This window comes from Letharia lupina (assembly GCF_014066315.1).
Source record: "Letharia lupina isolate WasteWater1 chromosome Unknown contig_24, whole genome shotgun sequence".
In the NCBI taxonomy this organism is placed as follows: domain Eukaryota; kingdom Fungi; phylum Ascomycota; class Lecanoromycetes; order Lecanorales; family Parmeliaceae; genus Letharia; species Letharia lupina.
The window spans coordinates 569,152-593,570 of record NW_023502993.1 but is presented as its reverse complement, the minus strand read 5'-3'; the positions used below and the strand labels follow the sequence as shown (position 1 = coordinate 593,570).

At 49.2% G+C, this 24,419-nt stretch overlaps 12 protein-coding genes across 12 annotated transcripts; 4 read left to right on the top strand and 8 right to left on the bottom strand.

The window, feature by feature from the left end:
• Window positions 1–56: 56 nt before the first annotated feature.
• On the bottom strand, window positions 57–1,040 carry HO133_006410 (uncharacterized protein; the record flags this gene model as incomplete). The annotated part of the gene is made up of 1 exon (XM_037297308.1): window positions 57–1,040. The coding sequence occupies one exon, from the start codon at window positions 1,038–1,040 to the stop codon at window positions 57–59; it is 984 nt and encodes a 327-aa protein (XP_037147433.1).
• Window positions 1,041–1,798: 758 nt separating this feature from the next.
• Window positions 1,799–2,596, top strand: HO133_006409 (uncharacterized protein; the record flags this gene model as incomplete). The annotated part of the gene is made up of 1 exon (XM_037297307.1): window positions 1,799–2,596. The coding sequence occupies one exon, from the start codon at window positions 1,799–1,801 to the stop codon at window positions 2,594–2,596; it is 798 nt and encodes a 265-aa protein (XP_037147432.1).
• Window positions 2,597–3,911: 1,315 nt separating this feature from the next.
• HO133_006408 (uncharacterized protein) lies at window positions 3,912–4,469 on the top strand (the record flags this gene model as incomplete). Its single annotated transcript, XM_037297306.1, has 1 exon — window positions 3,912–4,469. One exon carries the CDS (start codon window positions 3,912–3,914, stop codon window positions 4,467–4,469), a length of 558 nt encoding a protein of 185 aa, XP_037147431.1.
• Window positions 4,470–5,770: 1,301 nt separating this feature from the next.
• Window positions 5,771–7,395, bottom strand: HO133_006407 (uncharacterized protein; the record flags this gene model as incomplete). The annotated part of the gene is made up of 2 exons (XM_037297305.1): window positions 5,771–6,818; window positions 6,869–7,395. 2 exons carry the CDS (start codon window positions 7,393–7,395, stop codon window positions 5,771–5,773), a joined length of 1,575 nt encoding a protein of 524 aa, XP_037147430.1.
• A 209-nt stretch (window positions 7,396–7,604) lies between these two features.
• Window positions 7,605–8,222, bottom strand: HO133_006406 (uncharacterized protein; the record flags this gene model as incomplete). The annotated part of the gene is made up of 1 exon (XM_037297304.1): window positions 7,605–8,222. One exon carries the CDS (start codon window positions 8,220–8,222, stop codon window positions 7,605–7,607), a length of 618 nt encoding a protein of 205 aa, XP_037147429.1.
• Window positions 8,223–8,962: 740 nt separating this feature from the next.
• HO133_006405 (uncharacterized protein) lies at window positions 8,963–10,985 on the bottom strand (the record flags this gene model as incomplete). The annotated part of the gene is made up of 4 exons (XM_037297303.1): window positions 8,963–9,749; window positions 9,806–10,586; window positions 10,766–10,870; window positions 10,934–10,985. The coding sequence occupies 4 exons, from the start codon at window positions 10,983–10,985 to the stop codon at window positions 8,963–8,965; spliced, it is 1,725 nt and encodes a 574-aa protein (XP_037147428.1).
• Window positions 10,986–11,715: 730 nt separating this feature from the next.
• On the top strand, window positions 11,716–12,201 carry HO133_006404 (uncharacterized protein; the record flags this gene model as incomplete). The annotated part of the gene is made up of 2 exons (XM_037297302.1): window positions 11,716–11,952; window positions 12,019–12,201. The coding sequence occupies 2 exons, from the start codon at window positions 11,716–11,718 to the stop codon at window positions 12,199–12,201; spliced, it is 420 nt and encodes a 139-aa protein (XP_037147427.1).
• A 16-nt stretch (window positions 12,202–12,217) lies between these two features.
• Window positions 12,218–12,547, bottom strand: HO133_006403 (uncharacterized protein; the record flags this gene model as incomplete). Its single annotated transcript, XM_037297301.1, has 2 exons — window positions 12,218–12,425; window positions 12,465–12,547. The coding sequence occupies 2 exons, from the start codon at window positions 12,545–12,547 to the stop codon at window positions 12,218–12,220; spliced, it is 291 nt and encodes a 96-aa protein (XP_037147426.1).
• Window positions 12,548–13,383: 836 nt separating this feature from the next.
• Window positions 13,384–14,527, top strand: HO133_006402 (uncharacterized protein; the record flags this gene model as incomplete). The annotated part of the gene is made up of 5 exons (XM_037297300.1): window positions 13,384–13,708; window positions 13,790–13,939; window positions 14,002–14,196; window positions 14,276–14,413; window positions 14,475–14,527. The coding sequence occupies 5 exons, from the start codon at window positions 13,384–13,386 to the stop codon at window positions 14,525–14,527; spliced, it is 861 nt and encodes a 286-aa protein (XP_037147425.1).
• A 624-nt stretch (window positions 14,528–15,151) lies between these two features.
• Window positions 15,152–16,024, bottom strand: HO133_006401 (uncharacterized protein; the record flags this gene model as incomplete). Its single annotated transcript, XM_037297299.1, has 1 exon — window positions 15,152–16,024. The coding sequence occupies one exon, from the start codon at window positions 16,022–16,024 to the stop codon at window positions 15,152–15,154; it is 873 nt and encodes a 290-aa protein (XP_037147424.1).
• A 909-nt stretch (window positions 16,025–16,933) lies between these two features.
• HO133_006400 (uncharacterized protein) lies at window positions 16,934–19,063 on the bottom strand (the record flags this gene model as incomplete). Its single annotated transcript, XM_037297298.1, has 3 exons — window positions 16,934–17,067; window positions 17,742–18,350; window positions 18,415–19,063. 3 exons carry the CDS (start codon window positions 19,061–19,063, stop codon window positions 16,934–16,936), a joined length of 1,392 nt encoding a protein of 463 aa, XP_037147423.1.
• A 1,716-nt stretch (window positions 19,064–20,779) lies between these two features.
• On the bottom strand, window positions 20,780–22,204 carry HO133_006399 (uncharacterized protein; the record flags this gene model as incomplete). The annotated part of the gene is made up of 6 exons (XM_037297297.1): window positions 20,780–21,155; window positions 21,215–21,245; window positions 21,305–21,372; window positions 21,426–21,543; window positions 21,598–21,976; window positions 22,040–22,204. 6 exons carry the CDS (start codon window positions 22,202–22,204, stop codon window positions 20,780–20,782), a joined length of 1,137 nt encoding a protein of 378 aa, XP_037147422.1.
• Between the last annotated feature and the right edge of the window lie 2,215 nt (window positions 22,205–24,419).

Genomic DNA, 24,419 nt, shown 5'->3' with positions numbered 1-24,419 from the left:
GGTCTTCTTACAGTTCTCCTTCTGTGTACCTACTGGACTTTCCATCTACAAAAAATCTACTGCATAGCCTTAACACCAAGCAACTCCTGCGCGTTTCCATAGGCAACCTTGTCCATATCCTCCTTCGAACATAGCCCACTTCTCCCAAGCTCATCCATAAAGTCTTTCCCTTCCTCGTTGCTCGAGAATGGATAGTCAACGCTGTAGAGAATGTGCTCAATCTTACAGACTCTCAGCAGACACGCCATAGGGGGCACAGAAAACATGCCAGCAGTGGTGATATAAATGTTCTGATCCCACACGGTCTGTAGATCTCGCTGCCGCTCCGGCCATTGCTTCTTGGTAAAGCGTATGATGCGATCCAGCATGTACGGCAGCATCTCGCCCATGTGTCCAATGATGATCTTCAGCGTGGGATACTTGTCGAACAAGCCGCTGGCAAAGAGGCGCAGTATGTGCACGCCGGTTTCCGAATGCCAGCCCCAGCAGTAGCTGTCGAGGCCTTGCGCTACGATCTCGGGATAATTGCCGGAGCCTTTCGCCATTGCTGGGCCCGGAATTGTCGGGTGCAGATAGATGGGCACGTCGAGGGCTTGGCATTGAGAAAAGACGGGCCAAAAGAAAGTGTCATCGTAAAAGCGACCTTTCTCATGGTTGTTGACCAATGCCCCCACGAATCCCAACGTCTTGACACAACGCTCCAGTTCCTCGGCGGCAGCGGCAGGCTCGTTCATGGGAACCATGGCGAAGCCCGCAAAGCGCCCTTTGCTCCCTTCCACCGCGGACTTGAGCTCATCGTTGGCTTTGCGGCAGATCTCTCTGGGCGCCGAGCCGTTCGTGGGGCCGTGGGATATCACCTGCAGCGTCACCGAGCCAGCGTCCATGTCTCTGAGTCGTTCATCACTGAGATTCGATAGCTTGATGGTGATTGGAGGAGGAAAGTGTTGGATAGCGGTCGGAGCTGCATCAGAGGCCCATGCACGAGTGGTTTCGGAGAAGAAGTGCTCTTCGAGAGTAATCAAAGGTCCAGTCTTGGCCATTATTGAAGATTCCTTTTCTCAAATTGTTCTTTGTGGCGAGGGCAGGTACTGTGTGATTTCTTGATTAGGTTGGTGTCGATAACAAGATATTAAATGACGTGCATGACTTTGTCGCTCATGGGCGCCGGAAGGCTAAAATTTCCAGCTGCACAGAGCCTAAGAATAGCATCTTCTCAGCGCCAAGACTTAGTGTACAGCAGTCCTTTGAGCAACTCCCAATACCCAGAGAAAAGTCAAGAGACGCAAGCGAATACTCTACAACATCTCATCCCTTTCTCACAGTCTCAAAAGCCTTACGGCTGGCATGCGCTGCATTTTGCAAAGCTTTCACTCCCCAACTATCCACACGACTGCCCAAGGCGTTCTCATCCACGAAACATGCATGTGGAAAGGTACATCCAAGCTTACCAATGTGTTCCCAAGAATGTTTGGATTGAAGGGTAGGAAACACTCTGATGCGGTATCATCCACAAAGCCAGCGGAATTTTTGGAGCGGAGTCGAAATCAGAAATTGTGCCCCCACCTCAATCAGTCCGCATCTACCATGCAGCCTAGTCTGGTGCTCTAGTCTGCCGCTATGCCTCAGCTCCTATTTGCTGGGCCGCGGAGCACTTACGTACCTTTGACCGTAAAGTGATCTGAGAGATAAGGAATCATATCTCTAGCACCATAAACCCGCGTAGGCAACTCTTGCAACGCATCATTGGCCCAAGCCTTATCCTCAACCAAGCGGTAGATTGAACTCCTTGCCTATCAGTATGGCTGGGGGTTTCTTAACTCAGCTTGTCACAATCGAATTACCGGAGGACGAAAGTTGCATAATCTGTATGGAGGCACACGGCGCTACCCTTTCGGAGAACAGAGCTGCCGAGAAAGCCGTCCGTCTACCCAGCGGTCACGTTATTGGCTCAAGGTGCGTCACACTATGGCTTTCCCCGGAGAACAGAAACCAGAATTCTTGCCCTTACTGTCGATGCGAGCTTTTCGCCCTCACCCAAAAAGGGGAAAATGTCGACGATGAGGACGAGGAAGAAGATGAACCTGCGTGGCGCTACCGCCTGTGGCGAGAGGAGTGGGACGTCATGCTAGGGACACGTAACACACATGGCAATACAGCCCTCGAAGCGCAATGGCTACAATGGCGGAGAGACTGGAACACGGCAGCCACTCGGTTGGAGCAAGGCAGCATGGATACAGCGACAGTGGCACGAAACCTGCTTCGGACCCAGCTTGGACTGTCGCAAGGGTTCTTCGACGGACTCGGAACCGAATGGCCAATTGCGGAGGTCGCGTTATCTCTTCAGATCATGCGCCTTAGGGAATGCCGCCTCTACAACCAGTTCGCCGCTGGTTCTTCTCGGTACTTGCAAACTCCGCCTGACGGGTCGATTTCGAAGAATCAGGAAGATGGGCTCTTCAAGGAACTCAAGCGTTCCGGAGCGTTTCGTAGTATTCTGATGTCGATTGTTAACAAGCGCAAGAAGTGGGACATACTTCGTGGACAAGGGCTCGTTTGGGATATGACTTGCGAGGTCTGGTATTCGAACGTTTATTAGATGTCTGTCAACCTCAAGAGGTATTAAGTCTATAAGTATGTTAGTGGTCAAGCGAAGCGATGTCCATAAAGAAATAGCAGTGCTGTTGTAACGTTAAAGCGGTTCACAATCATTTTTCTCACCTAGCTCTATGTTGCTCTATTTCTTTCTGCGATACGTCTTTCACAACATTCCAATATGCAAAGCGTACCAGAATCTCAAGTAGTAGACTCACATTGAAACGATGAGAGCGCGACCGTGGGGCAGCAAATGTTCTAGTCTGCGCTGAAGATATATCCCTCCGTGCAAACGGAATGACCTACCACAGTACATTGCCCGAGAAGCCCATTCTACATCCCAAAATCCACTCGATTGAAACTACCTGCTGTTCATGCACGCCAACCATCCTTTGTTTGACCAAGGTAGATTTCGATCATCGCTCCGAAACGGACAATGGAATAATGATGTCAGTAATGGCTTTGTCCGATATATCCCAACCGTACCACAAATGCTGGCCTTATCGCGGCGTCAAACAGCTTCAGCTCTTTCTGCCTCTCCATACATCATTCTGTCCCAGATTTTCAGATCCAAAGCCTATCCAACATTCATATCTCATTATGGCAAACGAAATTCTTTTTCTCGCTTCAGCAAGTCCCGGACGACGAATTGCCAGATCGCACCCGCATGGGTTGCAAAGAAGAAGAACCACAGAGCGCCGGCAAGCGCTCCTGCGAATGATGCCGTCTCACTTTGCTCTCGGGAGGCCAGACACTTGGCTCTCATCTTGGCGAAATCGAATATTTATACTGGGGTTCGATTTGCTCGGGTACCAGGATGGGTAAAGCAGTAATTCGTCTTTCATGTGATCCTGCGGTTGGCGAAAAGGGCATCGAGGTGTGGATTCTGCCTCCACGGGATGGAAGGTTATTTGCGTCAAGCCTAACTTGAAGTGCGCGTGGGGCCGCTCAGACAAACAGCACAGATGTCAAGATCATTATAGAAGACAATCCATCTCATGCTGGTTGGATAATCTTCCCAGAGCGCAGTGCTGGACCAGGGGCAGTCTCGGGCACGCTATCTAACGGACAAACAAGACACGCCGACACTAAGGGCATGTGTACCGCCGCTCACCATCTAGTCTGGCTAAGTCTGCGCAATCAAGGCGTATGCTGCGTCGGAAACTTCTGATCAATATTATCATGCAAACCGAATGAAACGAAAAAGGAAAATCAGTGCGTTCCCGAGACACGCAACGTGGACAAGTTTGTGTATTCAAACTTGAAGATAGCAGAGCGCCGTTCCTAAACACTTCATATCTCTCCGCTGCAAGTTGTCCATGGCTCTCAACCCTTCAATAGGACCTGACCACCCATACTCCGAGGACCTGTTCGACCCTTATCGAGTACTAGAGATGATCGTCTCATTTAAGATAGCCAGTAAGATACATGACGGAACGGCCTCGTCTTTCCTAAACGCAATGGCCAACTTGGGCGACGATCCCAACATGAAGTCCACCAACGCCGTCCTCAGCTCATTCGGCGATCTCAACCACACGGAACAGGACAAAGTCATGGAGAGTCCCAAGGTAATGTCTCGAGCATGTAAATCACTCGAGGGGTTGGAAACAGACGCTAAGATTGATCAGTACTGGAATTCGCTTGCGGAGTGGGGCACGGAAGAAGACCGCGAGGAAATGTCTCGCAGGAACGTGGACAGACTCAAGGAAGATCTGGAAGATACGACTGAAGGTGTCAGCACCAGAAAGTCCGCAGCGGTCAAGGCTGAAGCGGCTCGGTTGCTTGCTACGATTCCCAAAGAAGGTAAGCTGTTCGAATGGACGAGGGCAATGGTCTGCAAAGAGGATTCAGGGGATGGTTCTGCAGCTGGCAAATGAGGGTTGGGACAAAGTCAATGAGCAGGTACTTGGGGTTCATGCTGTAAGACAAAGGTGGAGCAGCGGATTGACAAAGCCGAGGGAACCCCGTGTAAGAGCGCCTGGTTTTCGTTCGTAGTCACTGCTCTCTTAAGAATGTCTAATTCATAAGTAGTGAACCCGCCTTGTTGACTCGTTCGCCTCATTTCCGTACAATTGTAAATTTCATTAACTTCCTCCCTCATCCCCTCATCCCCTCATCCCCCATCTCTCCTGAAAGCCGTCGCTCCTCCGTATCCCCTATTGTCAATCCGCACTTCCATTTCAAGTTCGTCTCTTCGCCGGCAAGTTCCCACACACGTTGCCATGAAGATCCATCCTGTCCTTACACCTCACCCGTCTCAAAACCCAATGGGTAGACGCCAGGTTCAATGTGTCCTAGCTGGTGTCTGAAAAGTAACGAATCTGACATGTTGCGTAGCAGCTCGACGAACTGTCTTGCGATTCTCCCAGTCGAAGAGATGGAAGAGGGAGCCGGCGAAAATCATATCGAAAAATACCCTCCAACCTTGCCAGGGTATAAGAGTATTGCAGGATAGCCGCCCTGACAAACGTGCTTTTCAGCCATCTTCTGTCCAGAAAAAGATCGTGATCAGTATTCATCAATCCCTGGTTCAGATGTAGGCCACATATGTTCTCGGATGACGCACCATCGTGGACTATCCGCCGGATATCTTGCCGAAGCATCAACCCAGATCCAAAAGCTTCTCGTCTTCTTTAATTTGCGTTACGATTGATGGATAGAGGGTATTGAGGTGGATGGCCAACAGGAGGAACAGGAAAGAGCCGATGCAGTGGTATGGAAATGGGAATTGTCAACCTCGACCGCGAAATCAATTGAAAGAAACGGTGCGATTTAAACGCACCACTGCTTTGACATGATCTATTAGGCGATCCGGACGTGTATCGCTGTACTTCTCTAGCAAATCTCGTGCTGGTTGCGGAGTTGCCCTGTTCCAAAGCACGTCCTTGTCCGCAGCACTAGGCTTAGGTTGGGTTTCAGTCATAGTCGGAATGAGGTGCGGTGAAACTGATGAGGGGTCGCAGGTCTCTATCGTACAATACGTGAGGGTAGGCAGACCTGCGATTCTCGTTGGGTCTGAGAAGTTGCTCGCAGGCTAGTAGGCACTAGGTAGGTAAGATCTTACGAAGATGATTAGGCAACAAAGCTGAAATCTGTGAACTGCTGAATGAGTAATTAATCTCACTCAGAATACTGTGGGGCGTCTATAGACGTCCTCTTTGAAAGATGAAGACCTGACTTAATCCTTGTACACGATGCTGACTGTAAATAGCACGACCACCATAACGGCATTCACAGCCGCAAAGATCCCGAAACCAATCTTCCTTTTTACATCCAGTCTCCCTACCACAAAATCACCGTCCAGATCTCTCCTCACTAACGGAATAGCCAACAAAAAGCCCACCCCAGCAAGCCAATACCCTACCGGTATCATCACTGCCAGCGCGATCTTCGTGCCATCAAGATAGGCTTGGCTGCTCGGATCAACATTCCTCAGGGCAAGACCTATGATCTCCGGACCAGTCGAGTATATGATGACCTGTATAGCATCCCAGATGGAGAGTGCGAAGGTTTTATAGCGTGGCGGGAAGAGGAGGACAATGATACTGTTGATGGCCCCAAGCCAGAGTTCCGCTGTGATGTATGCTGCGCTCATGGTACCGTAAAGGACCCTCACGCCGCTGTCTTGGTTGCCTCCCGAGGCTTCCAGCGAGAAGAGCATCAAGAGGACGAAGACCGAAGAGATCATGCCCCCAACACCTACGAGGTAGAGGGGCAGTATTTTCGTCTTGTGCCAGTACGCAGACGTGAGTAGACCTCCTAGCAACACTGCTACAGAGCCAATCACGCCAACTATAATGCCGTAGTCCGAGAGTAGGTTGGACTTCGAGGGATAGAGAGTTGAGAGATAAGTCGGCATATAGTAGCCAAAAACATTGCCTGCGAGCTGGCGAAAGGAAGCTGCGAGAACTAGAAGCCAAAAAGATCGCATATGGAGAATGTAGTCCAGGGTCGCTGTCAGGTCTTTGCTGGCCATAGAAAGCTTAGCGCTCCTCGTAGCGGTTTGGGAAATTGTATGATCGCCCGGTATATCGGGAAAGGAATCGTTGACTAATGAGGTTTGTCGAAGGGGTTCGCGAATTAACAGCCGAATGAAAACAGCGACCACGATACCGACAATGCCGATGGCGATGAGAGCGGTATTCCAAGGCGTGTTGGTCCTAGCAAACGCGACAGCGATTTGCCCGGATACCGCTTCCCCAATGTAGACGCCTACATATAGTACGCTGAAATGTATATTAGTGCAAGGGGAAAGGGAGGCACCATGAAGCCTTACCTTTCTCCAAAGAACACATACTCTTTCCCCATCAGATCGCTGATCAGGCTCACACTCAAGCATTCGACGGGTGCTTGACCGATGCCCATACCAATCCTGGCAAGCAGTATCTGCCAGAAGTTATGACTCAACCCTTGAAAGATTGCACACAAGCTCCACCAGATTGCAGACACTGTTAGAACCCAAACCCTGGCTGTCGTATAGTCAGCGATATACGCCGCTGGCAATGCGAGCAGCGCGTAGACGATGCCGGTCGCATAACCTGACAAGATACCATAGGAGGCTTCTGATAGTTTGAGGGAGGTGATGACCTCATCTTGAAAGTAGGAAAGGACAAATTTATCGTATTGGGCAAGGAAATAGTTGAGGAAGAGGAGGACCAAAGAGATGAATATGCGCCAAGCGGGCACTGTTGGTCTGGTTGTAAGAGGTTTAGAAGGCTGTAGTTGCTGTGAGGAGACTTCGATCGCGGGAGTCGGGTCATCTTCCCTAACATTGATCTCTTCTCCTTTTGTAGTCTTCTCCATGGTGTGTTCTCACCCACTCATCAACGACCGATGGCGTCTCTAACGTTCTTTTTTCCGATGGTCTTCAAATGCGGGGTTTGTGTAGTCCTGTCGTTAATTGTATTGTCGTGTTCGTACTCTTGTCGTCCTTACCACTCGTAGTTGAGAAACGCATTTGGCTCGTAGATGGTGGGCATTGTGGCCGTCATGTCTCGTTGTTCTCCCGAAAATCATCCCAACGCTGGAATAACCCAAGCCGTCCTCTGAACGATTCCCACGCTTACCAGAACAGCCATCAACCAACAAAGCCCTTCAATATAGCCTGGAAACACAAGCATCCCAGTAAACAAGACACCACTCTCCAACCCCTCAACCAAAGCAGGCCGCATCATTACACTTGTCAATTCTTTTCCCGATGCACTGTCTTTCGCTTGCCGCTTCTCTGAGATGGCGGCTATGTAGAACAAAATGAAATTGTTCACATGGAACGTGGCTTCGAGAATGGCAACGGCTTGCCAACATCTGATTGTCGACTCTTGTCCGGCTGAGATGGTAATTGGAATGATCGAGTAGACGATGAAGTCTCCCAAAAGATCGAGAAAGCCCCCTAAGTCTGACGCTGTATTACGATGACGAGCTAACGCGCCGTCTAGGCAATCAAGAAAGCGGTTAAGAGCCCAGAAGCCTGCGGACAATAGAGGCGAATTCAGATAGGCGCAGTAGCAGGAAAGAAGGCCAGCGAGGAATGCAGCAGCTGTGACGTGATAAGGGGTAATCTGACTGGGTATAAAGCGACAGCATGGATCGAAGAAGTCGTCTTTCAAAGAGCGGAGTCGAATGTCAAACATGTTTACAATTTTGACCGGGTTGGGGAATGTTGAAGTCGAGGAGATTAGAAAGAAGGAAGACAGAGAGAATGCCAACACAAGCCACGTGACGTGTAATCGGGTCGTCCTTTCCCAAGTAATGTCCTCATCCAATCAAGACTATGACGCACTCCAGCTCCGGCGAGTATATTTTTTGCTATTGTCTGCCAGAGAGCGGGAGTTGTGTGTCACTGCGCCTGGAAGTCAAGATGCCATCCTCTATCTCATACCTGCGTGCCATCCTTGGCCTCGTCCTTACCAATGCCATCGCGTAACCCTTCCCCCTACCAACGCATCCTAATCAGGCTCTGTACCCACCTATACCACACACCCGTCTACCGCGCACCCACCTTCAAACCATTCTGGACAGTGCTCTGCTACGCCATTATTGACGTCTCCTACACCTACAGGTACACGCACAATCCGTGTCTTCAACGGAGGTCCAGAAAGAGGGCATTTACAGCAAGCTCATACCCAAGCTTCGGCGGCGAAAGCATCGCATTAGCGGTTGTTGGTGGATATACATTCGGGAATGGATCTAGAATGGAACTATAACAAGATCTTGACCGCCGGTTGGACAGCTGGGAGCAAGAGACGCAATGCCCATCATATAGGTTGGACCAAATACTACCAGCTCCTAATTTAACTGCTGGAAATACGCCCCGGATTGGGTGACGGAGACCAAGTCAGACGGGAAGTATGGTGGAACGGGATTGCCAATCTCACCCAGAATACACTTCTTTATACTCATCAATGAGGCCCTGCAAGTCAGCAGCCACGCATGGCGCCACTAAATCCTTTATCCAGTCTTTCCTCCGATGACTGCTCAACCGTAGCTGGTCTAGAAGCATGTCTGTGTAGGCCAAAGTATCGAGCGGGAACCAGCTTCCCAGCTGCCCCTTATTTAAATATCGCCTACGACACCAAGTCACCGTTTCTACGATCTCTTCCTCCATGCGCGACCTATCGAGCTTCAACTTGCCATCGAGGTAGGCCACAGCCCACAACGCTTGCACCTCTGCCACGCGAAAGTTGTTACCCACGACCATCATACCAAGAAAAGCGATAGAGTGATTGTCTATATCTGATGGAGGGGCAATGGCTTTGTAAAGACGAAAAGGCGTATGCGAGGGTTGTGCCGGGCGATAGGGTGGAGTCCGTGCAAGAAACGGAAAGCGGCGCAGTATATCTTGGTCTTTGGCCCCCTCCAGCGCCCGCCACTTTGCTTCCTCCTCTTGGTCCTGCTCTGACAGAGGCACCGCAAGGCCTAGCTTCACAGCATCACGAGGCGGGAATATTCGAGACACGGGGTCCCAGCCTGTACATAAGACAACAACATCGACCAGAATGTGACGAGCATTATTTTCTGCTGCGACATTTGGCTCGAGAGTTATGGAACGGGGCGAAAGATGTTCAATGGATTGGCGGTGAACACTGACGTTTTGCGCAATGGTGGAGAAAAAGTCTGGGCGTTGGTTGATTCCGGGGCTATCGTTCTGCCAGAACATGCTGTCTCACTCAATCAATATCTTTGTCGTTGAAAGAATGCCGGTCCACTAACGTACGCTGTATCAGGTTCGAGATTTTGAAACCCCATCGCTTGCCCTTCGTCTCTATGAAAGTCGGCTTTCGCCCTCTGGTCCTCATCTACAATATTCCACAGCTTTTCAAAGAACCATCTACCTACTTTGGTACGGTGTAAGAAGTTTGAAAAGTAAGAACTCTTGGAGAACGGGTTCGGCAAAAGGGGAACAACGAGTCGAGTATAAAAGCCGTCAATTGAGCTAGCATACCCTCCTTTTCCCTCCGCAGACAGCAAAGCTCCTGGACCTCCACCTTCTTCCCGAATAATCCAATGAACATCCTTGCCGGCTTTCGCGCAGGCATATGCGACGTCCGAGGCGGATTTTGCGCCGCCCAGGACCGCGATGTGATGTCTTGAAGGATCGGAGAGGAAGCTGGATTGGCCAAAGTCTTTGTGGTGAATCATCAGGCCTTCGAATCGGTCTTTACCTGGGATATCAGGGACGTGCGGTTCGGATGTCATGCCTGTACAGTCGATTACTTTATCTGCATGGAGAATCCTTCCCCTATGACAAGTGATTGTCCAGGAGCCTTCAGTATATCTCTCGAGGCGTTCGACTTGGGTACCGAAGCTGATCCTGGAGCGCAAAGTTTGGGCGTTGTATGCATGGTCGTCGACGTAGGATTCTAGATACTCGGTCACGTATTTGGCAGGAAAGAAACCGTAGTATTGGTTTTCTAATGGAGGGGGTGTCATGGGGCGGTCTGAGAACTCGGCCATGCCGATGGGAGTCTGGGTCCAGAAGGATTGGTAGATACGCTCTGTGGAACGTCATTACGAGTAGTTGTAGGATTGAGAACACTGGATGAAGCATGAAGTAGCCATGAACCTTGAATACAAGGTCCAAAAACAAACATTGCACCTCTCTTTTACACAAAATTACACAAAACACACAACGTCTACGCCAGTCAAGAATTGTAAAGAGATCAGAATGACATACTCGAGCTCCACGTTCCGCCCACTACGTCGTCACCTTCCAAAATCACCAGTTTCGCCGTAGGTTGTATATCCAGATAGCATCGAGCTGCCTGTATGCCATAGAGGCCTAGAGTAATTCTCATATTAGCACCTTCACCCGACCCGATTGGAATTCTCAGGCGGGAGTCACCGGCTCCGAGAACGACGACGTCGTAGATGTCCCGCTCATCTTTGTCGCTCATTGTCTTTGTTACCGACTGGTTGAAATGGCTTGCGAAGCGGATGTTCTGTAGATGTGGATGATGGATGCCATTAGGGTCGTCGCTGGGTTTGGTGTGAGCTAGATTCGAGAGAGCAGTGGAATTTGAATTGTTCTGAGGGAGATGTCTTTGAAGGTAAGGTAAGCAAGACGACGATTTCAGGCCTGAAGCCTAAAGTAAAGTAAGGTCCGCTTCGGCGCTTCGGCTGGCGTTTATTAGCGTGTGCAGAAAGCTTTGGATTCTTGGCATTGAGAAAACCACGCCGCCCGTTTGTTACCTGTTGCACCCTGTCTATATCTTTACATAGAATAAGTCGATACGAACATTTACGAGATAATCAATGTCCTTTCTGTCTTAATTTTCAATGGGATTTTCGTTAATCGCGATTGGCTCTGTCGAATTTTAACAATCAACATATGTCAACCTTCGCAATTCATAATCGAATCTAAGTGTTTCAATTAAATCCACGTTTCTGATTATGGTCAGAGCTTTTATGCAGCTTTTGAATCATTTCTCCTTTGATTGAGATTGTGTGCAGTACTCAGGTATCAAATAGAGGTCGCCTTCTCACAGTGCCAAGACTTCTTAAGCTTTCTGCATACGCTAACACCGGAGCTCGATGGCCCACTAAGACATTCACAGGCATCAACAGCCTTCACCTAGCATACTCCCAGCATCATTCAAATGAGTAAACCTATGGCTCATTTCAGTCATGACTACGACCCTCTACATCCTCTACAATGCCGACGCCTCCGTGATGGGAAAGCTAAATTACGGCTACCGGAAGCTCACATCGCCAAAGGACAAGCCAGCGTGTTCCGCATGCGATATCACGCACGGTGGGCTGCATTTAGAGGAGACGGCGGCGTGGAAGGAGGCGAAAGTGACGTTGGTGAAAGAGGGTCACGTGGAGATTAGACAGATGCATAGGGATGAGTTGACGTCAGAGGTGAGCAGATTGACATTCCTGTTTTGTAAGAGATGAAGCTGTCTGGGGCTTATATGAAGCGCGTAGATCAAGTCATTCGTACAGGAAAAGAAGCTGTCGTACCCCATAATACTGGCCGGTGAAGGGGAGGGCGATTTACGAGTCGTCATGGATAGACAGGAGTTGGGGGAGTGTGGAGGTAACGCTCAGCAGCTGGCTGCGAAACTACGGGAGAAGGGAGTGGTGTCTTCAAGCCATAGTTCCTTATAGTCATGGCGCATTGCTCTTACGCTTTTTCGTCGAGATCACGCACAACGTTGACGGAGACCGACTTATCGGCATCTGCGTAGGGAGGTGCTTTATGCCTTTCGCCTGCAGCTCGGGCTTCACGTCTTTCTGCCACCCAAGCCAACCATATACGCTCATCGGAATGCTGTCTACTTTCGCTTGCAGCGCAATCTTCGTCTGTCATTCTTCGTTCGACTTTCCCAGGCCTAGTCAGTCCCTTGAACTGCTGTAAAACTTTATCCTACGTGTGCAGGCTTCTTCCTCGAGACTGAATCAGGCTTCGAAGAGGCGGAGTAAGCTCATGGATGGCTGTGAACACCGGCGACATGGTGAGCGACCAAGCTACTGGTGCTTCCTGGTTAATCTGATCCACTCATCGACAGTGGAGGACAAGAAAACAAACGACAAATTGGTTGTGTCAAATCCAGAAATTGGCAAAGTTGAAATTACGTGTCCAGGCTCGTTGGGGTCTGATTGACACCGACTGTTCGTTGATCTATTAAGGTAGGCTTTATCGTGCGAAAGCCAGGCTCTTTCATCTCCATGTATTCAAAGATCTTATATTCCGCCTTTAGTGGTGGCTTTTCTGGTGTAGTGGGTCTGTCACAGATCCCCATCTCGCTTCGGCGAATGCTGACAAGGCCATCGATACTTTTCGATGGGGGTCTCTCGAGGGAAGCCGCGGCAATAATGGACCTACTCGCCGCAGACACCGCTTTTAAAGCCCTCGGCGGATTGGACGGGGCACCTTGGCGAGCTGATTCGGGACGAGCAAGGTCAAGAAGTGACATACTATATACTCTAACTCATGCGGCCTCATATCCCATAGATGTTTAATTGGCAGGCACGTGATGTTTTCCCCACCGGCGCGATATCTTATATTTTTACTCGGCGTCGATAATATCCGAGGAGTCAATTTTGTTGGTCGCTTAGATATGGCGCGGATAGCTGCAAATGGTGTGCTTGGAACGCAGGAAGCACCCTGACTATATTTTGAGTGGGGTATGGTTGTAGGCTTATCGCTAGTAAAGCGTTCTGCCGCAACGCTTGACGTTCTTGAGGGGAGATATCTACATCCTCTAAATTTCTCTTCATTTTCTTTGGACTCTATGTTCCGGCCATTGGTCTTGTAGGCTCGAGATCGCGTCGAATTCCATGCACAGAATGGTCTTCATATCGTTCCTCCACGTTTCACTGTTCTTTATCAGTCTCAAAGACTCGTTTGCGATGAATCGGATACACAACCCAAACACTACTTTTTTGACCTCCAACCTGACCCTGTCCTCTCTGCCGATCACCCCTTTCGGTGCCAACACGTCTTTGACCCTCCCAACGGTCCATTGCGATGGAGTTACCTACAAAAGCAATCTCCTGAGTGCTAGTTGCGCCGATGCCTACCGTACAATCCCCAGGACAACCAAACTACTCACATTCGGCGATAGGGAAGATGGAGACTTCGAGGTCCCTCTGCCTTACAGATGGGTAAGCTGTAAGAAATTTTTCCTTTCTCTACCATTTGCTGCCTCCAGACCACTCGCTAGGTGGCTGACATCGCTACCCCGACTGGCAGCGGATGGACTGTGCATCTTCGAGATCGCAAAGATCGCCGATACTCCGGTGGCGTATGCGACCTTGCGGGATTTTGAGCGAGCGGCATTTATGCTCCTGACTACATGTTTCGCAGATGGTAGAACGGAAGGAGGGATCGCTGGTAACCTAGGTGCGTTTTCCATGTTTTTTAATGTAAGTAGAGATCACTTGATTGATGATCAAGGGAATAAGGACCTGGTGTACTGAGTCTCGGCCTAATCATGACCTCTAACCGCCAAATTGTACAATGTACCGGCCCCACCGGCCCTCCACGGGATTCCTGTTACTCGATCATAGCCACAATGCCCGCGTTGAAGGAACAACAGTTGTTCAGTCGTAGCCCGGGAGGCCATGTGAATGTGAGGATACCAGACAGTTTCGAATCACGTAAGCACCCGATTGTATGACATTCGTCTGAGAAACCGTGCCTATTGGGTCATACTGATGGACTCTGATGTATGTACAGAAGACGGAAGGTGTATAGTCACTCTTGATACTATCGGGCGGGAAGATATCGCCACCTGGTATGAGGTCTGGGCGGCCGTGATGGCGGTTGATGATATGTGCATGAGGTTTGGAAGGGTTGGGAAGGCGATGGAGATCGGTAAGTGTTCACGTCGTTGGGAACTTATCTTGTGACCTTCGGCGCTTACGAGATGATTCAGGTGCCTTCAGGAGGCTCTTTCTTGAGATCAACTTTCATGTAGGGCTTTTTTGAGCTCTTGTGCCGCAGTCAATATGAGACGGTCGAATGAGTGGTCGAGGTTATCGAGCGTTTGCAGTATTTACTCGGCTATCAACTGCGAAATAATGGAGTTACGCATTTCTTGATGTTTGGCAACTTCCCGCAAGGGAATTCAGCAAAAAGTATGCGTAGAGACAATCCTAGTTTCTAAGTGTTAAGAGGTGCGCTACCAGAAAGAGGCGACAACAGTAATGGAGCGAAGTTCGAATGAGTACCAATATGAGTAAGGGATACTGCGTTTCTTACGTTGAGTACACTCGATTTTAAGATTTTCAAGATAAATAGCCAACACATTCCGGTTGGTATCCACAAAATTGTGCAAAAATGGGAAGATTGGAGCTCCTATGACTGTGAATTATTTTTGGACAACTTGTCCCATTGGACAGCTATGAAGTCTTGGTGGGACTTGTAACACTCCGAATCCGGTCATCTTGTGCGAACATCCCAGCCAGTACATGTGACTATTCTTGGCAATGACTGAGCCCGAAAAACAAAGCATCGCCGCCACCTTGAGGTTAGATCGTCTCAATGCTTCTGCAGCTGTCCTGAACGAACCGAATGCGCCTCCGAGTAACCATGCTGACCATCTAAACATCCTCAACTGTCCCCATCTCCACCCACTCCATCACCCGCCGTTGCCGTTTCCTCCGCATCTTCTTGACGATCCGCCAACATCCGCTCCGCCACGGTATGAAGTTCTTGTGAAAGCTCAAGCAAATGCGGTAGACGTCTCTGAAGTGAATTAAGCTCGGCCCTGTCGGACGGTCTCAAGGGTTCGCCGCCGTCCTCCGCGAGTCGCTCTCGGTTGCGATGCCCAGCCAACCTGCCGTCGAGTCGTCGCATCAACTCGTCATGTTGGTTCAAGGCACTCCGCATAACCTCGGCGGTTGACGATGTTGGCTCTCCACCAAGCACGCTGCCGACGCGTTGTAGCTCTTGCACGAGGAGCTCCATTCGCTCCTCTGCATTCGGGTCTCCTTCGTAAGAAAGCGTTGTCTCTCCCACCCAATCCGCGACGTCGCCTTCTTCGGGCGGAGAAAAGAGTGTAGGTTTGAATCTTTCGTCGCTGAACAGCTCGCTTCTGCACACGGGACAGGTGGTATTCGGCCGCGTCTCTCGAGGTAAGATCCACTTGCCAATACATTTCCTCCCGAGTACGTGTTGGCACGGAAGTTTGGTGGGCTTTTCGGGGTCCTCGCCTGACATGTATGGCTCGAGGCAAATATCACAAGCCCGCGTGTTTTCTGGGAGGGTAGATACGGAGATTAGAGGGAGGTGGCGTAAGAATTCAAAGGCAGCAGTCGTTGAGAGTTGCCAGGGGTATCTGGAGGAGAAGTCTGGTACAGTGGTGAAAGGAATCTCGACTTCGGTCGATGAGTCCGTCGATTCCCCCCTTAGATTGGGGATGCGTATTCTTTGGAATTCCACCCGCCGTAAACGGCCCCAGGTATTGAGGTCCTCTTCTTCCATTTTCAGCAGAGCACTGGGTACGACTCAGTCGGTATGACCTCTGGCTTAAGGAAAAGCACCGAATACGTCGAAGGGTTGGACGGGGAAGAATGTCGATACTAAACGAAATGTGGTATTTCCACCAGAATGTAAAGAATCTATGGAATAATGTTATAGGGTAGGTGTTCTAAGGTTTCTGATATTCGTTCCGTGGTGGGTAATCTTAATAGCCCAATGTTTTAAATATGATGATGTCGCTTTGTGTGACCGAAGTATCGCCGCTGTCGTTAGTGTGTGTAGCCTTTGTTTATTGGTTACCGACTGGAGCGTTTCAGGTGCTCTTTGACAAGGTTCATGTTTCGGCCGTGCATTCGGGAGAGATACTGCTGTCGCGGATGGATGAAACCGATATTGTCATATGGAATCTAAGCCACCTTTCCGGTCACTCTATTCAGCTCAACAGACGATCGTCTTATCTGTGTTGTCGTCTGAAGCTGCCTAGATATGGTTGACCACCTTGGAAGGTGGATTTACGACGATTGAGCTAGAGTGAAAACGCAGGGAATCGGAGAAGAGCTTGAGCAGGCCTATGAACCATTTCTTCCCAGCTTGATAATTCACAGGAAAGGAAATGGACCTTGACGACACTCTTCTTACTTCTCATTGCTGAGCAAATACAAAAAGCCTTTAAATTTTATTTGTTCTCTTTTGTGCTCAGGGTGTATCTGATTGTTGAAGTTCACCACATGACCTATTAATGTTGGATGAGTCCACGTTTTCGAAAGAAGTTGATTGCCTTTAGATCTCTCACGAGGGAGGGCTAACATGTGAATAGACCCTTTACCACTCCAGCAAACAGCCCACGGTCGAAGTTAACAGATCACAGAGTTCAAGACAAAGGCCTTGCTCTCGGGCCTTCTAAGCTCGGCATCAAGCGCCCCAGCCTCTCCTCTCCAGTACCTCGCCTCCAGTGATCGTCTGCCCAGCTTCGGTCACACTGACAACCCCAGGCGCCAACGCATCTTCAAAGAGCTGGAAGATGAGACCGTCCCAACCTTTGGCAGCTAGAGAACATGGAGTCAGCCTGATAATCGAACTCCGAGTGCTAACATGCAGAGCACGCAATTGAGTCAAAGGTCCGGAAAAACTACAGACTTGCTTACCAAGTATATCCACCGAGACGGGTAAGAACTCGGTGTGGTTCGTGATTGTGGAGTTGTGTACCACAAAGCTTTAGCAAATCGAGTTGAACATCAGGCGTGACACAACCGGAACTTGTTTGGTGATGAGGAAGCAAACCTGTTTGAATATGAGACGTAGGCCGTCCAGGAGTCTAATAACCGTCCGGCTACTTGTTAGGATGTGTGATATCTGCTGCGTCGCGGACGTGGTCGGATGGCACGCGGCAAGCTCCTGTCAGGACTAATGGGCCGAGCCGAGAAAGGCAATTGCGAGGTTTTGGAGATTGCCAAGGCGCCTGGTGAGTTTTAGATTTCTGTGATGAGGCTCATAGGACACTGGAGTGATTGAAAGCGAGAATAATTTTGGGACACGGGTAAAGCACCCAAAGGCTTGATTCTACGATGGGGAATCCCTAGAGCCTATGCATGAAAGCATGACTCTACCGGACGCGCCACAAATCCCAAAAAGCTAAGACTCCGTACTACCAATCCTGTCCAGATGTCCAAAATCTTTCATACAGACTGAACGAGATCTCAATAAAAATCAACAGCCAAACACTGGTTCGTGCTCGCCACATCCGGCACCCCAGTACCTCCTTGGATATAAGCCTTCGACTGCCCCACGGCCTGGTTTTCCCAATCAATCGCAGCCTGATTAGGCCCACTCATCCAATTACCCACGGTCGTCGCCAACGCGGGCGTTCCGTCGGGCTTATCCTGTATAGCGGCCGCAGGCGCCCCGGACAAGACATCGTTCGTGAACCCGTTCGACTGCCCACTTCCGTCCGTTGCGCTGATGGTAGCGGCCCCGTCGCACCCTTGCTCGAGGCTGATGTCCCCGTGGGCGGCATTGTCGTTGGATGCGGCGATTTGAAACTCGACCCACGTGGCCGGCAGCTGCGTTCCGCGCTGGACGCGCCCTTTGAAGGATGTGGGTAGGCTTACGAAGAGCGAGCCGTTGGCGTCGACTTGGACGGTGGGATCCTGGTGGTCGAAGTTCGCGCCTGCGGTATCGTTGCCGTTCCAGTAGTTGTTGTAGAAGGCGTAGGTTTGTTGGCTGCTGGTGTGGTTGTTCAGGATAATGCCTGGGCCGGAGGGGGAGGCATCGCGTTGATGAGTTTGCACGAGCTTGGATCCGGGCTTTTTGAATTGAGAGACAGCGGTAGCTATATGATCATTGTCAGAATCAGGAAGAATGATATTGCTACTAAGATGGAGAGTGTATCTAACTTGGTGGTGTTGCATCGCCATCATTGTAGGTTACCTGGATATCCGTATCCCCCTGCGCAGCTGATGACTGGTTATTGTCACTAGGATTTCCTGAGCTTCCACCCCATGCGCCATTGCCAATATAGGTTTGTCCATCGGCGAAAGATCGGACGAACGTCTCCAGCTGGGGGTAATCCTTGATAGCGGCGATTCTGACTACGTTGCCATTGCCATCAAGTTGCACGCATGGCTGCAAGGATTGCTTGGTGGGACCGTCCGCTGCTTGCCACGCAGTGTTGAGGTTTTGCATGAAGATTGGGTCACCTTTGCGGGTGGATGGGTTATTGACTTGTTGGACTGTCATGTTGCCGCCGGCTCCCATGATGTTGCTCATATCGATGAAGTCGTTCCCTATTCGAGGATTTAGCAAGATAAACAGCCGGTACTCATCCCGTCTCGGCTTACCACCAAACCCATCTTTGGTGATCTCGGCCTGCTCGCCTTCGAAACCAAAATGCAGCGCGATTATTGCGCCCGATGACCCATCCGCTGCGCTGATAACAAATGTCTGACCCGCAGGGACCGTCATATTCTGATTACTATTCCAGCCGTGGACTTCGAAGTCCTGATCATGGCCGGAGAGGTTGGTGATGTTGATGTTGTGCGACATGGTGCCTTTCTAAGAGCTTTGCAAAAGTAGTATGAGATGCGACGAAAATCGGAGTCAAAAATTGTTCTGGGTCCTAGAGGAACTGATAATTGTATAATATATAGCGGGCCAAGAAGTATATACTAAAGGAGCTCTTAACTATGGGAGGAAAATAAATTGGCAGCATGGCGGAAGTCTTTATATAGTGAAGCAAGCAACAAGAAGGCATAAGCAGGCGAGCAGACTCTACCTGTTCACAATATCGACCTCGATGATATGCTGTCCACCAGCCGTCTGATAGAGTCAAGGGATGCCCAAGCCACCAATGAGAGCCTGAAACGACTGGGCTGAGGGTTTGCGCCGCAGGATCTGCTGCGGTTAGAGGAACACAAGTTCCCAGCAGGGCGCCATGAGACGCCTGTCATACAATTGGTGCAATTTCCAAAATAGCTTTTGGCAACCGACCCATTATGGCGCGCGCCAAATACATGGACTCCTGATCGTTGCCAACAATGATTAGGACTCCGAGCATTGCCTGACTCAATCGCGTATTGACCCTGCGATGATGAATGCGATCGGTGCGACAACCGAATTATGGTTGTTCAGTTGGGACAAAGAGAACGTTGACGCCTTACCATCTGTGTCACAGAGTTCAAGATGTTCAAGGTGGCAGAAAAGGATCGATGCTGAAAATTTCCCGTCGTTAAATTCTCCGATCACGTGGTTCATGGCTTACGTCAGCTTATCGCAAGACTCTTCCACTCCTTTTCAGCTCTTGTCTCGCGATACATCCCAGGCAATTCGCCAGGTTTTTGGTGATGAGGGACGGGTAAGAAAAAAACATCATCTTACAAGTATCTCGCTCGGAATCATCTCGGTTGGTGGATGACTCTTTTGGGCCTGCGAGACCGTTAAGAGCTCTTGGAAAGTTGAGAAGTCTTGCATTCGATACCTGGAGACCTTCTGATCAATGCCAGTGAAGGGGATCGGCAATTCTGACTATTGAGTACAATGTGGCATACCCTTTGGTGTTCTCTCTGGTCCGACAGATCCTGTCCTCTAGGCTGTGCTTCCCATAGGAGCGAGTTCATGCACAGCCCCCAGCTGAATTTCCAATCTTCATCCTGACCTGAGGAACCTTGGTCTCCCACTGGGCGAAGGGGATATTGTCTCTCACAGTTTGACAGCATTTACGTTGTCTGATTGCGACTTTTCACGTGTCCTCTAATCCGGCAGGCAATCACAACTGCCTGGCGGTGGGAATCTCAAGCCCCTCTTACATGATCAACATCTGCTTGTTCGATCGAAAAACCACGTCCAGAGTGATCCTATCAGTAAGATAATTCATCATCACTATCAGCTGCTCGGCCGACAGTCTAGTTAACGCATTCTGTCAGAGCTATGGAAGAGTCTTGGGATCACAGATAGCCTTTGTGGCTACGAAGCGAGACGTTGACACCTGCGAGAAGCCACACAGTGCACTAACGCATCCATAAACGGGGAAACAGTAGCCACACAGTGCAGGTTAGTCAAAGCGGTTTCGTCCTGCTGCAACGAGCCTGGAGAGCCCTTTGGAGAGGGGTCGACGATAGCCTTGTGCCTCACCTCTCAAGAGTTTCGCAGTCATGGCAATTGCCCATCAAGGGATTCTTGTACAGCCTCTCATTTGCGATGCAAGAGTGACATCATCAGTGAAGACATGTATGTACCTAAAACAAGCAGCGAGAACAAGCTCACTCAAACCCCTTCCCTCCCGTTCCTCGCAACCATCTGATCCCTACTCGCATTCATCCTCTGTGCATAAATCCTGTTCTCTACTTCAATTCTCGTCGTCATCATGATTCCGCCCTCGCCCATCTCGCTGAGTATTTTCTCCGTACTATCTCTCTTTCCATTAAAAGCCTCAGACCGTCCCTTGGTGCCTACTGTGTATGCTGAGGTCTTGCCTGGTGAGACTGTGGATGAGGTGAGTGTGGCTTCATCGTCGAGGCGGAGCGTGTTGGTGTTGCGGCTGCGGTAGTAGGTCGTGCTTGAGGCTTTGTTGAAGAGCTCTTTGATGGCCGGACGGAGGGGTGGGATAGAGCCGGCTAGGAGGACGGTGTACTGTTCCACACTATAGGCTGTCAGGTGAGTGCTCCCTATTCAAAGCGCACCGAGGATGCCGAGACTTACGCGGTCCAGGTCATCAGACCCGTCATATCATCTATGCGAACTCAGTCTACTTCTCATGCCTAGCCTTGGCATGACTTCTCGATAACTTACATGTAATATCGGTCGTTTTCCCCAGCGTGCTAACTTTAGTCGTCTTGAACACAGCACAAACAGCGGCTCTGCATAGTGTCAGTGTTACAGTCTGACGTTCCAATTCATATTGCGAACGAACATCACCCCCGTTCCAAACAAAAGACAAAGAACGACCTTTTTCGTTGTCTTCATCTGCAGGTTCCAGAATATCAAAGTTGGATACAGGGAGATACACAGATTAGAGAACGCAGAGAGGCCTAGATATTCAGCATCATTCCTTGGGCCATGTGCCAGAGCGATAGTCGACTCACTTCCATCCAGATACGCCATATATACATTCCTTGCCCGACCATTGCATGTACCAGGAATTTCTACGTTCCAGAGCTTTGTCATGGGCGAGCACTGCGAGTAGATGAACCCGAGTATCACAATGCCGCTCAATAGCTGGACCAGGCCGACTATCCACAGGAATGCTAGCTTGATATTTGCGTTGCGCGGTCCGTGGATCGTAGCTAAGTATGTCACTGCTGCGATCTTCCCGAATGCCAGCGCGAGCAGTTGGAAGGGCTGCGCGACCCAGCAATATTTGAGGGCCAATACTACGGCATTGGGGGTCAAGGCATCGATGTGCGTCCCCATTCCATAGTGAACGCTAATTTGCGTAAAAACTTGCGACACAATGACCAACAGCTGGGCGTGGGTATCAGTATGGAGCCAAATTTGTGTATGGACTTGAGGGGAAGCGTGGCTTACAAAGGTCAGAAAGGTAAGGTATGAGTCTATCCTCACGAGATGTATGATGAAGATATCGGCGTAGAAGCGTAGCGCAACGACAACCAGGGAGACGACGAAGAACGTCCAACTGACCGCAACCAAGACATTGCCGGCGCTTGCGTTGGATCCTGTTGGCGACGACATGGTTCCAGAAAGCCTTTAGAGGGGCAAACAGTAATGAAGGTGAGAGGAATGTTCCCCTAACAAGTACCTCGCTGTCAATTGCTCTCTGTTCCATGCTTCATCTGATGGTTGCGGCCAAATGAGGCGGGGCCACCAAAATTGCACTTGTGATGGCACCAGGGGCACGGTAAAGATAAAGTATATATTAGTCAAGCCACCCATGCCAATAGGACCTTACATATTTAGGACTGAAGTCCTAAAGTTGAACGCACTTCTATCAAGACTAGAGTCCTAAAGTAAGGTTCACATTTAGGACCGAAGACCTAAAGTTGGATGCTTGTCACCAGTTGAATCATCGTGTCGAAGACGCAAATCGGTGGTGCCATCATCTTCTGGACACCGGCTCATGACCTTGCATATTCGTACCTACCTAGTCTCGGCTGCGCGCAATAGGTAGCCTGGTAAGCTCACTACATCCCCTCCGTTTCTCGGGAACACAAGCTGGGTTTCCTTGGATGAGAGGAAATGCCATGCAGGCGTGGGGCGTACCTGCAGCAGACGTGGTCATTGCGCCGGCACTACTCGTACTCGGTTGCCTCCCGAACCTTCATAGCTGATACGGTGGGGGGAAGATAAGGCCCGCCGATAGTTTGGCCTATCTAAAGTAATGTAAGTAGATACTCCTACAAGGGAAAAGGAGGGGTACTCCGTAATTCGAGGTTTCCCACATGTGGCACAGCAGACTGCCCGGAGCCAAACCCTACTGGAGACGTGGCTGGTGTGGCTGATGATTCCGCATACTAATCAATCCAGTACCGTCACTAATCAAATATTAGGGAGTTTCAGACCACTTTTTTTTTTGCTGTGGAATCGTGGAATATTCAGACTTTCAGCTATGACAAAATAGATTAATCTAAAAACCCTCACTACCAAATAAGCTTCTTTGGTAAATCTGTGATAGATCCGCTTAGTTATTACCCGAGAAAATCGTATAATTTTCCCCGTATTTAATTCTTAGAGATTAACTCTAACCCTAACTTATTCGTAGAGACTTTCTTTCGCGCTATTAAGGGGGGGAAATTTACGACGGCGTAATAGAAAGAACGGTAGAAAAGACGTAGACGTATAAGAGGTGATAGCTATAAGAGATAATAGTAGTAGTGATAAGAAGAAAGGCCTTTTAATTGGATAGATTTGCTAAGAGATGTAGAATATCGACACAAGAAATCCACCAAATAGGCCGATTTTCTTCACCAAAGGTATCCCAGGGTACCTTTGATGGATGGCGTGGATTTTTCAAGTTGTGGGAATTTCAGCGATTTGCCACCAACAGTTGGTGGCAAATCGCTGATTTTCCCACAACTTGAAAAATCCACGCTTTAAAAAAAGTGGTCTGAAACTCCCTAATATTGATTGACTCAGATCCGGCGCGATGGATGGCCGACTTTGGTTGCGCAATAGGACATTGAATGCGCCACATCTTTGACAACCGTGGGGGCGAGATGGCGAAAGTATGAAACATTTACCCCTGATTGCATAATCCTTGAGAAAGAAAGAAAATTTCCCACAGTTCTGGCACACCCCAAATTCAAAAATCAAAAATTTCAATTTTTCTGTATAGGTTCACAACCACAATTAATTATAATCTAGAAAATTATTAAAATTTAATAAATAGAGTATAGATTAGATTATAAAATTCTTAAAAGATTTAAATTATTCGTTATATTATTGTAAAATAGAATAATAGTAAATTTTACGAGATACTCTTGACAGCTTTAGAATAGTCGAGGTAAAAAAAAAATCTTAGCATTTATTTAGATGATTTTTTAGCGCAATGTTAAATCAGTAGTTTATTATTTTACTTACGTTGTAGAAATTAAATTTTTTAAATACTTTAATAATAGATATTTGAGTGTATAAAGTATATATTTTATAATTATTAGACTATCAGGTTGTGAATCTATATAAGAATAATTGAGATTTTGATTTTTGATTTTGGGGTGTGCCAGAACTGTGGGAATTTTTTTTCTTTTTTCTTAAGGATTATGCAATCAGGGGTAAGGAAAGGAACCGTTCAAGCGACGAGGCCCGAACCTTGCAGAAATTTCAAGCTAAGCATGTGAACGGTTTCACTTGCTGCAAACGCGAGACGGGTTCTGTCGCCTACCTTCTCCTGGACCTTCCTACCGTAGCTGGCGATGATTCTTCTTGGAAAGACTCACCATAAAAGAGCACT